Here is a 17981-nt window from a genome sequence, read left to right as displayed (position 1 = left end):
TAACTAGCATGTAATTAACTGGCAAGTAGCCCTGTAAACTAGGTAATTGGACAGGTTTAACGGCTATGTACTTAACAGATAGATTATTTTATATGTAAAAACTGTGAAAGTTCAATAAAACAGCTACTGAATTGAGTTAATTAAAACACTGCAAATTCCTAAGCATTACAGCACTGTCTAGATAGCATGAGCAGTAACAGCTCATAAAACATGCACAGGTTTTTCTACCTAAGTCCCAAACTACTAGAAACCTGGCAAAGTCTAAAGGCCAGCCTGCATCATTCTCCTTTATAGACAACTCATTTATAAATACCTCATAAAGGTCTATCCAGCACATATTCAAGTACTACTGTATGCCGAGAACCTTGTAATTTACACTATCCATTGATCCTACAAAAAGATACGCAGACCTAAGAGCTAATATATGAACACATGATGTTTTGCTGTAATTTCAAATAAAACATTCTGTCATAACTAACAACATCACACACTGTGGATAAAAATTATCATGGCAATTAAACCATGCTGAGTCAGCACATCAGTTTGGAATAATACATTCTTGAATTCTTCAAAATTGTCTAACTGGTCACACTGATTTTCTTTTTAAATTCAGTGTATACATTAAGAATATAACAGTTCTGATGTGTGTTTTGGAGCTGCAGATGGAATTGTCCAGTTACGCAAATGCCACACAATGAATTTCTGATAGTATCTCTATTTGTTTGCCAACATAAACCTTGCTGTTCCAAGAGGAATTAGTCTTGTGACTAATCAACAAGAGTTCCAATGGTTTGTTCAAAAACAAAACCAATAACAAGCTAAAACATTTAAAACTCCGCCCATAGATTAAGCAGGGAAACATCAAAACCAACTCTTTTACAAATAAAAATCAGTGTCCAGGCTGTCTACTTACTACAGTTCATAAGCTCTAGTACACTGAACTCAAAATTGTTTATCATGGAAGGGAATTTTTAACACTCCTATTGACCCCTACACTGCTGCTGTCATCAGTCTGAAGTAAAGTTTCCCTGCTCCCTGCAACGTTCCAAAGAAAGAACTGCAAGGCTATAGGGAAACTCAGCTTACACTAAGCTCATTATACAGGCTCTATGTTTACAGTATCCATTTTTTAATACATTAAAGCAGTAAGACTTATAAAATTGCTTCTTACCACTTCTAATAGTAGGTATCACATTCATTCTGACCCAAGAAAGGTCAAGGCTGACCAGATGCACAACAGCACCTCCACAAAGGCAGAGTAAAGACGAGCCTGAACAAAGACAGTAAAAGAGAAGAGGTGCTGAGGCAATTAAGCTCTGGAATGGAAGAGCTTGCAACCCAATGGAAGAAGAAAGAGGAAGAGATCTAAAAGGAGCAAATGGAGCACAGGAATATATCATCTGTTAGAAAGGAGAAAAAAGGAATATGGAATTCATAATTTTTCTTTTCAAAGAGAAAGCGGGGGATGAGACAGGTCAGGGATCAAGGACCCACGGAGCATCTCTTTAACCTACTGCAGGTGGTCAGAAGAAACAGCAGGACTGTTCCCAGAGGGAAATGGATGAACATACAGTTCCAGGGCAGGCCCGGGAGAGCAGGGATGCCAGCAGGACTCCCCCACGTGGAGGAGTCTTTCTATGACACATAAAGGAACTAGTTTCTGACTGTTAAATCATAACAGGTATAATAATCCCACTCACAGCTATGCTTTCAATAATGCGAAATAAACTTTTTTTTCCTCTACAGAGGATGCTATCTAAATTATGCACACAAAATACAAGAACATTAAAATAACAGAAAATCACACATGCCTTTTAATGTACATAACTTGTGTTTTAAAATCATATTGGTCATACTATGAGATAAAGGTATTTAAGCACATTTAATCTAGAGACACTAGCACGTAATTTTGCTTCAACAAGTATGAATAAAGACCTGCCTGACACCACTTCTAATACATGCCTGTTACGGGTAACATCATTGCTTAAGCAAACAAGTATCAGTGGATACAGACATTAAGTAAAACAAGTCAGAATTCAGCAAAGGTAAAGAAGTGCTTTCTGTGGTAGTATGCAATTATGTAATTTATGTAATTAATCATCAAGTTAAAGCTAGAAAAGAACTTCTCTCTTAGCAACTTTTATCTTGTTTAGATTCACGTACCCTGAAGGGAATAACTGAAATCTTCCAGCCTGCAGAAAATAAACACACTGTTTTGCAAATACTGTCTGAAAAGTATGGAATTCTTCCCATTTGGCATGAAAGACACCTTTTTCCCACACACACTTACAGTAAATCTAGCACAGAAACCACTTACACATCTAAAATTGACTTTCAGCATGTTTAGCACATTTTTATGTGAGGCTTCTCATAAATCAGATCAGCCTTCCTCACAGGTGACCGCATCTGCAGCTTGGTTACTTCAGTGCTTCTGCAAAACTAAAAAGGAAACAAAAAAGCAGGAAATAGGAAGAAGCCTATTGCAGTAAATTCTCTTCAATCTTCAGGCAACTGCACACCAAACACATGCCTCGAAATATTTCAAGTAGAAAACGTTGGTTTAGATTTCCCTATTTATTTACATTTTTAGAGTGAACCTCGTCAGCCACATTTGGTGTGTAGGGGAAAGAAAAGTAGAGAAACCATCATGATGCTTCAGATGTTTGTTTAAAATATGCAGGAAATGATGCTAGCTCTTGATGTAACAGTAGAGAGAAATATCAACGACAAAGAGATAAAACCAGCATCCTCTTTAGTTACACCTACAATCCAAATACTCTTCATTAATCAGGTAACTGGTTTTCTTTTGATTGCCTGGCAGTCTCTTTGTAGCCATCTGAAGTGTCACCGTATGAACAGTGAGACTGCTATGTAACACTGCTTTGGTAAATGTATGTAAATAAATCTTTAGAAAAAAAAAATATCATTTAAAGAATTTCAGTAACACGTGCCTATTATTCACATAACTAAGGCAGTCTGCAAATTATCCTGTTGGCAAAAAGAGAAAGTGGGCGATTTTAAGGGAGCGGGAGAGGAGTCAGATAAAGCAGCTGAAGTCTGAAACTCCTCAGGAGAGATTCTTAAGTCTTCTTGAATTCAGAACTTTCTTATAAATAATCCTGACTACTCTTATTATGGAAAAAAAGGCACACAAGTGTGTAACTCAAGACTGTATCATAACCAGTAAACAACCACAGAAGCTTTAATCCTGGCATCTTCTAACTACATGTGCATGACTGTACAAAGGTAAACCTCATGGGATGCTTTATTAAATAAAACTTTTTCCCACCCTGCATGGCAAAAATAACACATTATTTCCATAGACACTAGGAGCAGAATATTCAACTGCTGTCTCTTGTATAAGCACCAAACAGCAGTACTGAGGAAAAACTTCTATCTGCATCAAGGTTTCAAGGGAAGGGTAGCATAGAGACAAGAACAAAAAGAGCAAGAGTTAATGGCAAACACAAGAGACGGCAAAAATAGGATTAATACCAACCTCTGTGCTAAGATCTGTGCTGTTCTTTTCCTTACATACTTTATTGACCTGCCCCTGAATTGCCCCATCCCATGAGATATTCACACCTCTTCTCCTTACCAAGCCCTGGCCAGAAATTTCTCGCCACCCACATGGCGTCTTCATCTTCCTGGAGTCAACATTTGCAAAAGCTGAACTGAACCCGTTGTGTTTTATAGAAGACTTCTGCCTCCACTCCATACTTCCACCTCTCTGCTTTCACACTCACTAGCTTTCCTTCTTTTCCATACTTTACCCCTCTCCACTCTCTCTCTGTAACTACCTCTTTCACTGTTCCTTGTTCTCCCCATCCTGACTATCCCCCTTCCCAAGTTGCAGCTTCCTCCTCTCCCCCTCTCCAATCCTATACTTAGTGTCTTCCTTTGCTTTATTCCTTTTTTACTCCAAGCGCCACATCCACCACCTATCTCCTGTGTTCTGGTTTTCCCACTACCCTGTCCCTCCAGTTTGTGATATTCTTGTCTCCACAGGCTCTGTGTTTCTTCCTCCGAAATTACAATTCTCACCATAAATACCTTCCCTATAAAATACTCTGGACACCTGACTACGCAATCTCTTCAAAGACAAAATTAACCTGATGTCTCATATGTATATGCAAGAGGAGCATACAGCAAAGAGATTGCACAGCTTGGTAAACTTTCAGCCTAAAACACTAAAACAGGATTTGTTATTGTTATTATTCTAAATCAAAATAAACTCCCTTCTCCCCACTGATACCTAAACACTATCCAAAGTTCTAGAAGTAACTGCTACCATTATCTAAAAATGACAGCGTTAGTAGAAACACAGAAATGATATCATCTTGACATGGAAATCCCCATTGAGAAAATTAAATATGATCTCTAACCATGGGGCTCAAAAGAACTCCTCAACATGGAAAAAAGTTTCCTCTGATAAAATAAATTTAAGCAAGGAGAGGAAAAGGGAAGTGTAGATGAGTTTCTTTGGTAAATGTTTAGCATCTTGGCTTTCCTTATCTTACTTTGAGGTTTACGTTGGTGTATGTTCAAGGATGCTTTAACACGCACACTTTATCAGCATGATACAGAGACATTTAAAACCAGTGAACTGACTGCATAAGTGAGAATAGGTAGATGAACACAATGTTGCAATTTGATGCTTAACCATTATCTCTCTCATTTTTTGCAACTGTTGGAATGATCCTGTATTACAGTCTGTAATCTAGAAACAGCTATGTTTTTTTAAAACATCTATGCTATGAGTAAGTCACCTCCAGAGTTTTGTTTGCTATACTCAAGTGTGGGCACTGCTCCACTGTCAACATTAATTTCTTTCTTTTACCCAATAAGGTTTTACTCCTGTTTGAGAAAAGACATCAAAGTTAACCTTTCATCATTCGCCATTTCTATGAAAACCTTTGTGACTTCAAGTCTGCTCACTGGGCTTTTCATAACACAATTTTTCCATCCATCAAAATAAAGCTGATTCTCACATATTGCAAACATCAGCAGAGACTTGGATCTCTTGTTCAGTGCTCAGCTGTCATGGTTTCAGCATCTAAACAGACCAAGTGAACAACTGATACAGGTTCTTCTCTTGATGTAGTAGTTTATTTCAAACAATTAACTCCAACTGCCTTGAACTTACAACTCTGCTTTCTATGAAATATTACAACTACAGAACTTCTGTGTACAGACATCTGTGTTAGTGACTCCTAAGTTCCTTAAAAATAAGGTAGCAGACGACTCCCACAGATCTTCATTTCCACACGTAAAAGAAGCAGTCTGAAGACCCTTTACTTGCTGCCTGCTTTCTCTAATCAGACTATAAATAATAACTATTCCTATCTCCTTTCAGGTTGTTGATTTCTTCTCTTGATTCCAAAGTCTTTTATTCTCCAGTTCTCTGTTCTTCATTTATTAGCCCAGTCCACTCCTGCCATGCAGCTTGGATCACTGACTTCATGCTGCCACAGTTACCAACCTCAGACCTTCACTCCCATTGAGCTATTGTGCCCTGAACTTGGGATCACTGTTTCTTCAGCTACAACTCATACCTAGAACGCTCTTCTTACCATTTTCATACCTACAACATTCTTCCTCAATTTCTTTTCCAGCATAGTTGAGAATTTGGAGAAATACTAGAGTAAATTTTACTTTTAAACTGGCTCTGAAATTTATAACTAATCTACAGGTTGTTGATATTTTCCTTGTGTTCTCAACAGTGCTGTTGTGAGTGACTATTTTCTCAGTAACGCTGACAACTTCATCCCTGTAGTTTTGTGGTGCAATGTAAGAAATCAATGATAAAAACAAAAAGCTCACAGTATACAATAGTGGATGCTCTATTTAAAATATCAAATTAGAATGCAAGAATCAGTATCAGACACTGTGAAAAGTATTTTTCATTTTAATGAAGTTTACCATATTACGACCAACACAGGCCAGTAAACCTATCAATACCGTTTACCCTTTCAGCACAGCATTTAAGTAATGTTTTTCTACTTAAATCTTTTGTTGGAAGAAGCTCAGAGGAAACACATTTACATGCTCTCCTGAATACAAAACTGAACTCTCTAGATTCAGTATAAGTCAGTCCACATTATGGGTAATGGTCACATACTGTTTATTATACAAAAGGAAGTCTGCAAGGCAGAAAAGACCTTTCTTTGACCTAAAGGTTGCAGTAACACTATGACTTAAGATACAACATGCAGTGGCAATTCCTCCTCCTAGACTGTATCCCAAGCTACAGTACTTATACACATGGCAAACGCACCATTGCCATCTCAGCTCAGCCACCATCACATTAAAGTTTTCAACAAATGGCATAGGTGGCTTCACAGGGGACAGAGAGGGGACTACACAACTCTTTGAAAGCATTCATCTGCATAAGAAGTACATGTCTGAAGCCTGAAGCAGACATGCATAAAAGCTTCTGATACCACCAGCAAATATTAAGGTTCTCAGTTTCACTTGCTTTGGTTTTTCATGTACCTTTTGACTCAGTTACTGTAGGAACACACGTGCTTCTGTATTTCCTTCCTCAGCCAACCAAACAAATGGAAATAAAACCTAATCCCTTCTACCTTCTAAGAAATCCATGTAATTTTTATTATCATTCTCCAACTGTACTTCTGCAAAATTCTTATATAAAAGCTTTCAATAAGTAATTTTACAGATATCTATATTAAATGAGCACTTAAAAGCCAATATATATCAGTTCTGTTTTGCTGATTTATTTTCAGATAGGAAAACACACTGATTTTTTTTTCTTTTTAAATCACATTCTACGTTAACTCACATCAAATGGTCTCCCTCACCCCTCATAATAAGTCACATAAACAAAAGCTGTTTTTTTAGAAAGCCTTTGGGAGGTCATGAAATTAAGAGTTCCATTTTATAATTGCTTTGCCATAATTTTAGTACTCACAGATCACGTTTTAATGACAGTTACACTGCAACAGAATGAAGCAGGATGGAACGTTACAGAGTATAAACAAAACTATACCAAACTTACCCCTCTGAAATTCCAGCCCTTGGTTGAAGGAAACAAGGAAAAATTGTTCTGCTGCTGTTGTTTTGGCCTGCAAGATGAGACAAGGAAAAGTGTTTACATTTTCAGCTGTCATATTTTCTATCTCAATAACGGAGTGACAATTGAGGGAGAAAAGAAAAACACAGGCTTCAAGTACTGAGACACCTTAGATTTCCTTGGCTGTACTTCTGACAGGCTTCTCTCTTCAGTTTAGTTAAATGCTTTAGTTCAGATTGAGAGCTAAGGGACATGGCAGCCTTACAAGCCTTCAGAGAGGCACTGACTTCATGTCTGACAGCAAGTTATTACTCCTACTGATTTTCAACAAGCAGAGACAACCCTGACCTGAAGAGTGTGGGTCTATGAAGCTGCAATTATGTTGGGTGATGTAAGATGGTGCAGTCTGCCAGCTGTATGAGACGGGGACACTAAAGAGCCTTTAATCCTAATAGTGAAGCTACGCAAAGCAGCAACGTCAAGCAAGCTAGCCATAGCTTTGTGTGACGCTAAAAACTAGAGAAGCTGACTCCAGTTTTTACTCATTCCAAAACCTTTCTCCTACCCTATAATTATGGCTGTACAATTATTTCTGAAAAGTATCCATAACATTTCTTCACTTCCCTCTTAATGAGTGCTTTTCACCAGTAAGATCTTAAACTACTTTACAAAGGTAGGCAAACATTGCTGAGATTTTACACATGAAGTCAGATCAAAGCTTGACTGACCTGTTGAAGTTGACCAAACCAACAAATAGTTTGGTGGTGGGACCTAAGTGCTGAGCACACTGCAACTCCAGCCATGCAATTACATAGATGACAGAAGCTATCACAAATAATAACAGGAATACAAAAACTCGGTTAAAAAATAGCAAATTAAATCACTGCCTGTCAAACCTCACCATCCAACAATAACAAGATGGATGTTTTGCAGTTATAGCACTGGACTAACACATGAAAGACCTGGGAGTCGTTCCTGCTGCCTATAGTTCCTGAAGGACTCCAACCCACTGCGTCCCAGTTTCTTTTCTGTGGAGTCAGGGTAGCAATGATTCTCTCTTTTGAGAGAAGTCAGTCTTTTTTCTGTCTTCTCTATTTTGGTGTAAAATATTTGGTGTACAGACATTTTTCCTATGACATGCATTAAAACACATCATAGAGCTGTGATCACAGTAGACTTTTTTAGGTGCCAACATAATGCAAATAATAAACTATAATCAGGACAATAGAGTCATTATTGTAACTTGAAAGGTTCAGATATAAATCTTCTCAGTCTTTCACTCTACCAGCCAGCCAACCAGATAGAAAATCAATATCTGAAGCACATTGATAAAGTCATTAAAAAGCTCAAGGCAGCATATCTCTTTAGTCCCACTAATAAATCCTACTGCAGCTTTCCAAGTTAAAATACTATGAAACTGAATTTCTAACCCAAAAGCCTCACAGGAACTGGAACTGCATTATGAAAAGAGAAAAATGTGATCAACAAGAGCAAGTTACACAGATTATCAATTGTCCTACCAGTGTTTTGCACCCCTTTTATTCACAGATGATCTCATACTAGAACCAGAGTCAGATTTTCCAAAAAGTACTGTGAGCTTTCTAGAGTTGTGCTCCTTAGTCACTTTTCAAAAAAATCTCATGTTTAAACTAACATTTCTGTGTTTTTTCTTTGATATTTTAATTCTGTTCATTTATTTATTTTCCCAGTTTATTAAGAACTGCACTAGTTCTATTTTATTTAAGCTAAATACAGGGGAAATAAAAGGCATTTCAACTTCAAGATACCAGGATTTATGATAGTTTAGGCAACATTTACAAGGGAAATGAAAACTTCATTGAAAATTACCTCTCCCCACAATAATTCTGTAACAAGAACTGAGAACTCTGTAATAAGCAATGTTTGTTGTATCATTCAACTACACTAAACTGAAGGCCATCCACTAGAAGACGACTAACGACTAACCATTTGTTATCATCAATCTGTAACTTTCCCACTCACTGAAAGCATCCCAGACTCCACAACAACAGCCAGTCTTTACAGCCAGCAGACAATATTAAATCTGGCAATTTTGCCAGTTTTCACAATAGTTATCCTCCTTTATTAGTCAAGAACCTTACTCCATTTTGGTGAGAACGAATCTATTATTCACAATGGTACTGCAAATGTTCTAGAAATCTCACTGTTCACTAGAAACCATCTAGGCTAAGCATATTCATAAATTCTTTATGACCGCCATTCTGAACCAGCATTTTTCAGCTGATCACACAAATCAAAATGAAGTAAAATACAAGTTCTGGTTCCCAACTGCACCTCAAGTAACAAAATACAGTTCCACCAAAAATGAAACATCATTTACAGTTTTCAGTTTGGTCCTTCACTATCTTAAAGTTATTTTGATCTCTTGGTCTTCCCAACCATCAGCATCAGTGAGAACTGTACTGAAACAGAATTAGAGTATTTCAGATTTTTTCAAATACATTTTAAATTAATCTCTTGCTCTTTTTTTCTACAGGGCACTACTACTATTACTTGTGAACATTCTGTTTACTGGATAAATCTTTTCTGAATTGCAGCAGTGCATAAGCTAATTAAGAAACAGCCTGTACTATAAAACAATTAAAATACTAAATTGCTATTTGATATTTTAAATACAAAACCATAAAGCTACAAAACTGTCCAAGAATTCTAATTTTCAAATAACCAATAAATTTTATGTTTGATACGAGGGATACTATATCAATAGATGTATTAGACCCACTTGGTTTGGAAAGAAAGTAATTTACTGACCAGCCCAATAATAAAAGTCATCACTGGAATAATTCAGTAGCAGATAGAACATTAGCTCAAAGATGGAAAGAGGAGCAAACTAATAGGCATTAACAGCGATGGGCAGATCTGACTTTTAGAGACACTTTAGTATCTGAGTAATTTACTTGAGCAATCTGCTCTAGTGGAGGTGTCCCGGACCATGGCAGGGGGGTTGGAACTCGATGATCTTTAAGGTCCCTTCCAACTCTAACCATTCTATGATTCTATGATTTTAGACTTTAGTACGGATTTTTCAGATGTCATGAACAAGACAGGGATGGTTCCTATAACTGCATGCACTGTGACTAACGCTCTTGAAATACTTCGGATAGATGACCACAGACTAAATCATCGCTGAGAAAAGGAAGTACGTAAGTGCACGGGGAAAGAGAGGAGTTCCTCCCTACAGTTATTTGCAACAGTAATCTCAAAGTTGTAATTTATAATACTTGACCTTTCTTACAGATAGATCTTTTTTCACTTAACTAAAAGTCACCAAATTCAAGAAAGAAAGATTAGAAAGTGGGACTATATAGGAACTCTTCAAACTGTGGGAGAGAAGGGGTCAACAAACCTTTATCTGAGCTTGGTTTGGAAATCACTATGGAAAGTTTACCTTGGAAATAAAAGCCTGAAACCAAGTCCATCCAGTCTGAGAAAAGTGCAAGTGGAGGCCTGCCATTTGGAAGGGCAGCCCGTGAAGATACTCAGCCTTCAGCCATGTCTATCTGTTTGTATGTCAAACTCCTCCTCTTTAGTAGAAGTTTTAACTGTTCATTTTCCATTTGAACTTTAAGCTCAGCCCTGACAAAATAAGCCCTGGAAATGGCATCTTCACATCTCAGTACCTCAGATGCATTTTAGGTCCCTTGAAACATTTACCAGGGAATGACTGAACTATAGTGAGTTGCTTGCCTGTGTGTTTCCTAGTGATTCTGCTGTTCAACAAGGATAATTTGGAATTTTATTGAACAAAATATTTATTACTGCAGGAACTCTTAACAATGGTAATATCCTCTGAGCTGTTGGTCTATCTTTAACCAAGGTGCTTCTACCATTATTTTGTAGCCTGGAGAGTAAATGGACACTGAACTAAACACATAGTGAATTATCAGCTTAAGAGCTGTAAGGTCCCAGATTCTGTGGCCCATGAGAATCACTTGAAGTCCTAAATCAGCATGAATAGAAGTTCTAGAACTTCTTGCACACTTGAGATAATTTAGATTGTTTATTAGGTTAGTTACAATAAATCTATTTATTTACATTTTTCTATTTATTTATTACACTATGCTTCTTGTAACACAAGGCTGCATTACACACCACCCAACAGAAAGCAAAGCTTTACAAAAGAAAACCACTTGGAGAGGTGGCGAGGTGGGAAAAAGAAGAAAAAACAAAAAAGAAAAGAAAAAGGAGAAAGAACAAGATAAACCATTAAATAAAAAACTATTACAGATAGAGAGGTGTTGTTTTCTTTCTCACAGCTAAGTACATACTACAGAAGTTTATATACAATAAAGACAAGATATTACCAGAAACTAATAAAGTATTAAAGTGAATTAAGCATAAAAGTCAGTTGGTTTTCACTGCGGAACACTGAATTAAAAATAAACACGCATCTGTCAAGACTGAAGTAGGTATTTATTTGTCTTCTAGTATGTTTATGTTGTCCCATTTGCTGCTTGCATTCAGAAAAAAATCCAGTATTTCATATTAAACCAGCATCATCATAAAGGCTTTTCTGGAAACAAAACATTGATCCTTCTTAAAATGGTTTTGCAAAAATGAGTTTAATAAGTGTATACTTAGCATACTCCAATTTTGCCATGAAACTTAAATTAAAAATTGAATTAAAACTTTTTTTCTCACCTGTCACCAGTAGCAGTAACATTTACAGAAACAATGAAACTGTAGAGTTTTTGCAAAGACTGAATATGACCTATAACTCTTCTTTCTGCATAAAACTCAGGACGAACCCTAGCTATGTTCACCAGAACTTTGTTGACAATGATAAGAAAAAGAATTAGAAGTCATAAAATAATGCTTTCATCCTTAAGATGTGCAGGGTTTTCTATTCAGGTTCCCTCACACAGCTACTATGAATACATATAATAAAGTATATGTTGGACAAAGATATCCTTATTGAAATCTTTATTTAGACACCAAATTAACATGCCTCCCAGAATAAATCAGTGGAGTTTTTTTGTGCAACCTTCACTGTGCTGTAGGTTCATTATATAATGACAATTGATAAGTATATAAAGGAATCTAGAGACTACAACATGCACTGAACTTTTTAAAGTTTGTTACATTGACTAAAAAGAGTGTTATCTGTCTTGAAGCATGATGATGAGATAAATGAAGGATTTATGCAAGTTTGTATTAAGCTCACATAACTTTTACGTCTTCATCTGATCCTGCAGTCTTTCTGCACTCAGAATCACTGACTACAACAGTATTTTTTTAGATACGAATATCCAAGCTGTGTTTTTTGTTTAAAATACTCAGCTGCTGCATCTGTTTGAAGATAAAAGTGCATTTCACAAATCTACATGCGTACTCATTCAGATAACAAAAGGAAAGCTCAAACCACTTAGAGACAAGCTGTGCTAAGTAAAACTTCTTTTCAATCTGCAAAAATAAAGGTTGTTACTACAGCTGTGAATATTTTACAAAGATACTGTTAAATAATAAATGCTACTTACTGTTCAGAACTGTTCTTTGTAATGTCATCTACTCAACCTATCAAAAGTGTACACTAATACACTGTTCATAAAAGCACATTTGTTTTAACACACTGGGATATTTGTGATAGTAAATTACACCAAAAAAAAAAAAATTCAAAGTGGTTTACCTGGTGAAGCCTGAGATATGCAAGAGCATTTTAGCTTTGAACAATACTGATTTTCCCTTAGATGTTTTAAGTTACAGATAATAATAACTTTATGTACCTTTGGTACTCATTTTAAAAGAAGAAAAAAAAAACATGGTTTGACCTACTTAATAAAAAACACTGACTCCTTGACTTAAAATTTCAAATACTATTTCTCTTCTACACTAGGCCTCTGGCACTAAAACAAGATTGTGGAAAATTTCATTTATTTCCCAGAAGGAAAAAACCAAATCTAATACAGTAGGATTGGGCTCAGAAAAGTTTAAGTTCATATGCAGTTTACTTGATATGCTATCCTTCCTAAAAGCAAAGCATCTCATAAAGACTGTGGGTATGTTTGATTTACCAAGGTCCAACCCTGCAGACATGAGCTCTGCAAGTTCCCACAGCATCTACGGAGAGATAACAGGGGGAGAAGGGGGAGAGAGGGAAAGGCCACCTAGATGAGCAAGTCTGACTATTTACTATCTTGAGAGAAACTAAAGATATCCACCAAGGAAAAACCAGGTGACTGATCTTAACTAGCTGGGCTGACTTCCTCAATACTAACATAAGCTTTTATTGTCCTACTGTCATGAACGATGTGTCATAAACATTTTAAGAAAGAAAAATGGCCCTTGTGAATGTGGATACACACAGAGCCTGCATCACCGAAGCAGGTACGCGTACCAGAGAGTTGTCCCACACCTACGCTTTTCTCATGCTTTCTTCAGAATATGTTTGTTTATGCTATGAATCAATGCACAGCACCATAAAATAACCCATCGCTAACAAAACCCAAAGAAGCTACAAAATGCATTTTTTCATGTCTGCATTTGATTAATTTCCTGTAAAAATGACTACTAATTTTATGAAAGAGGAAAAAAAAAAATCTGAAGGCCAAGTATAGTTTTACATTTTGGTCTAAAACTCAGATATTCCTAATGATGTAACATTTAATCTTCTGAAGAAATGCAGGTTTGATTTAAAGCTTTAAACATAATTTATTTCTTCATCTGCAACTACTGCAGGTTAATGCAACAAATTACGTCTGATATATACCACTATAAAAGCACTCCCCCTTGACATATATGAACTCCATTCACAACTGAAACAGAAAGCCCTGGCTACTGGCCAACAGGAGGATGAAGGCTTTGCGGCTATTTGACAAAGCCAAGGCTGCACTAATGCTGGGGAGGATGAGAAGAGAGTCCTGCATTATGCTTCTATAATAAAATATCACTGCTTCATGAATATTTTAAAAGTTAAGATTAGAAAGGTTATTCACTGGCTCACTTTGAATGCATAGCCTAAGATTATTCCTATAGCATTTCAATAACACCAGGAAAAAGAAAAGGCAATAACACATTTGTTAGTTTTTAGTCATTACACCATCCCACTGCTCTGTCACAGATACATGTTGAATTCTTTACAAAGAGAACAAGTCCTCATTAAAAAGAAATGTTTGCTTATCTCCACCCTATAGTCAGCTATCCAGATAAGATCCTGTGGTCCAAGGGGAGGAAGATCTGACAGTAATGCTTAGGTAGCCCCCATCATGAGAGCGTCAGAAAAAGCAAGCCTCCATGCAAAGACCTCAAAACACTCATGCTCAAGGAAAGAGAATAAGTCTATTCCATTTTGTTTTCAAAATAAAAGTAAATGTAAGGATGGGAAATCCACTTAGTTTCGCAAGATTGGATACCGACTGGTTAGACAGAAAAACATTCACTCAGAGAAAGCAGACAAGGCATTTCCCGGCAGCTTGGGAAATCCAACCAAACAGCATTTTCAGTCAGCCTACAGAGAAGCTACTAACACCCTCAGAATGATCATTCAAGTGGCATCACATCATGTTCTTGAAAAGGAAATGGGCGTTTTCTGAAAATCCTTTTTGTTTGGATTCATATCATCTGGCTCTCTCTCTGAAGGTAAACATGAATTTCTGCAGAGCTGTGGTTCACTAACAGGCATTTAGGAAGATCAAAACGACTGAATAAAGAGGGCAATGCTATTTAAAACAAGTAACATTTGTGGGCAAGTCAATCCAATACAAGACTTTAAAACTCCTTTACTGCTATTTCCTTATCCTTTCATTTGCAACTTTATATTTTTCTGCATTATAGCTTGCATTTCAACTGAAAAGGCCAAAAATGTAGGTTTGTAACAAAAGCTTCAAGTAGGATCGTTATGTCATTAAGCCTATAGCCAATTTAGAGGCTTCTCTGTGTTGAAAAGCGGAAAAACTCCTGTACACCTTTTAAAGATTGCTGTGATACTTTTAGCACCTCACTCTCAAGCATATGGCATTAAGCAAGTCAGTCAAGGAAGGAAACCTGCTTTTATTAAGTGTGATGAGTTATAGAGGACTAACGTTCAGAATACTGTTTCACTGTGAAGGATTATTCTTGCATGAAGAAGTGGTTTAAATTGAGCGACAAGAACCACTCCAGTAATTTCTATGCAGACAGACCAGAACGTCTTATCTTGAGATTATAACAGGCCTGTTACACTGCTGGAGCAGATAAACTGAACTTTTCCAAGTGTATGCAATCATGCCCATGACTTATATTCAGTATGCAGTAACCACCACCCCAAAAAAGTCAAATTATACCACATAATTTCATGTCTACACTAGTTCTGCCCTCTGCCATGCCTAAAGGATTGCAGGCTGTCATGGCAAATTCCACTAACTACTTTGTCACATACAGTTCAATAACCTGGACACAAAAATCCCACAAAGATTTAATTCCGCAGCACACTGGGACTCTGCTCAGGACACAAGCAAGTATTGTCTATGGCATAACAGAACTTTTCCTGCACTTTAAGCATTGTCAGTTAAATAAAGAACAGAGTATTAAGAAATGAAAAAGTCAGGAATTCATCAATAACAAAAGATTTCATGGGAATGAGTTTCAACATTTATATCAAGCCTGGAGGAAAAACTTCAACTTTTTCAAACAACCATTCCCTGTTTCTAGAGCTTTTTATTTAGAAATTTGAAGTACCGTGACTTAGGATTTTTTTGATTTTTTTTTTTGTTTACCTTTGGATACTGTTTTAAAGACAGGCAGCCGATGAAACACCCTTTTTTCTTCTAGGGGAACATGAAACCTGGGAGAGAACACCTTCAGTTCATTAGATCACTAAGATCAATAGGTACACAACTATGTTTAACAAAATATTTAGGATACCTGGAGCTGAAACATCTGTAGACAAGCAAACATTTTGAGTAGTTACGTACCAAATACAACCAGTTTTCTTTAATAAGCTGCCATAATTAATTTTTTTGAACTCAGTTATGTCATGTGCACCAGAATGAACTACAAAGGCCCCGAATCAAAGTTTAAACCAATATATGATATATACATACAAGTCATCAAGATCAGACCACGGAACTTCTACATTTATGAAGACATTTTCACTTGTAAGACTTTTACTTACATTATTAGCAGGTTGTACACTGCAGGAACCCAAATACAACAAATAGTGATTTCATCTCCATTTCATCTTCATTTTCCCCTGCACAGTAATGCCAATTAAGTTGCTTAAATAACTGTAAGAGCAACCATCAGCCCCCTGAGCTTAGAAAAATCTTTTTCTTCTCATATTTAACAAAGTGATCTTCACAATTTCTTTTTCAGTTTTAACATATTTTTTTAGATCTTGAAATGAACTAGCAGTGTCCTTTTAATATTGATTAGTTTCCTTTGTTTGATATAACTCATTAGGACTTTTTATTGTGGCCATAAGTCCTCTAAGCTCCATCAGCATTTTGTCTTACTCCATTATAGAAAAACTATCAAATCAAGCCCTAAAATGCTTTCAAGTTTAAAAGTTTATTCGTATCATAAACACCAGACTGGTTTCCCCTTTGTTCTGAATGGAAGCGAAATAAATACAAACAAGGCAACTATATGCACAAAGGCCAGTTTACACATACAAGGAGAGCCAGATTTAACAACAAACAGTTTCAATAAATATTGCATCCTCTGACAATACAAACACTGACAAATTTATTTCTGCAAAAATCAGAAGAGTTTTTGAAGGTAATTTATAAATAGACACTGAAGTCAACAAATGCTGACCTCTACCATGTGACTTTTGTGATCTTGATCTTCATTGCACAGTGAGGTCAGAAGGCTACCAAGATAGTTTTATCTTCAAGAATTACGTAAACCCGTTTACATAACAAATAATAAAGTTAATAAAAGCTAAGTTATAATTCCTGAGCAGAAGATTTTGTACTACAGATGTGGCATTGGAAGTTTCTTTACAACATGAAACTTTTGAGCCAGTGCCAAATTTTACACTCAATGTTCCTAAAACTGTTCATTGGTCTGAGGGATGATACTTCAGCAATGTATTCCAAGGGTGTAGGTACTCTGAAACAAAACACTCCTTTCATAATATCTGGATTTTTATGCAGCAGAATGACTTCCTCTTAAGTAAGCAAAACCCCCACGCTTCCACTATTTCCATCATTTCTGAAGGGATACTCAACCTGAGATGCAAAAGCAAAATGTTTTCAGTTGTCAGTTATTATTCACAGCTGGGTTCCTGTGGGAACATTTTGTGCATCAGTGTTGCCATAGTAATTACTATAGAAACCCCTGAATGCAATGGAGTAAAACCCATTGAAACTATCGTTCCATTAAAGCTCAATTCAAAATATCAACCCAGGACTGAAAATGTTCACTTATTTCTAGTTCTGTCAGCAACAACTTGTTTTCTAGTCTCTTCAATATAAATACACTAACTACATTATAGTAATTTCAGTCCAAGACTATTTTACAAAAGCACACAGAAAAGTCTGACAAAATAATTTTGTTACAAGTACAGAATCCTATAATTATACCAGTGATGACTCTGAAAGTGTGTATTTTTTGTTTTGTCCCAGGTCAAAGTACATTCATTAAAAAGTGCATTTACGGGTAGGAGAGATTTGGAGCCAGTTTCTTCAGAAATACACACATACATATAAGTCTATATAAAAAATAAAATGTATTTGTATGGATGAATACACACACACACCCCCTCCAAATTAATACAACTCTTGCAAAAACAGGCATTAACATGTTAAGTGAGACCAGTGGATCAGACAGGAAATGTAATTTTGCTGTAAAGTAGGCCAGCAATGGGTTGATCTGCCAATAGATGAAATTTTCTCATCTCTTTCACAGTGAGATTGTCTGTGCATGCAGGAAGGCCGATATCTTTCTTATTTTACCTTATTTATGAGATACGTTATCGATTACTTTAATT

General features: G+C 36.4%; 1 protein-coding gene across 1 annotated transcript in view; it reads right to left on the bottom strand.

The window, feature by feature from the left end:
- The window catches only part of ARHGEF3 (Rho guanine nucleotide exchange factor 3), a 122132-nt gene that overhangs the window by 84063 nt on the left and 20088 nt on the right, over positions 1-17981 (bottom strand). The window contains exon 2 of the mRNA XM_074151445.1: positions 7019-7085. Coding sequence (XP_074007546.1) covers positions 7019-7085 — 67 coding nt within the window. The remainder of the gene's footprint in view (positions 1-7018; positions 7086-17981) is intronic.

This window comes from Numenius arquata, chromosome 8, assembly GCF_964106895.1.
Source record: "Numenius arquata chromosome 8, bNumArq3.hap1.1, whole genome shotgun sequence".
In the NCBI taxonomy this organism is placed as follows: domain Eukaryota; kingdom Metazoa; phylum Chordata; class Aves; order Charadriiformes; family Scolopacidae; genus Numenius; species Numenius arquata.
The sequence above is the reverse complement of the archived record's forward strand: the minus strand, read 5'-3'. Positions and strand labels throughout refer to the sequence as shown.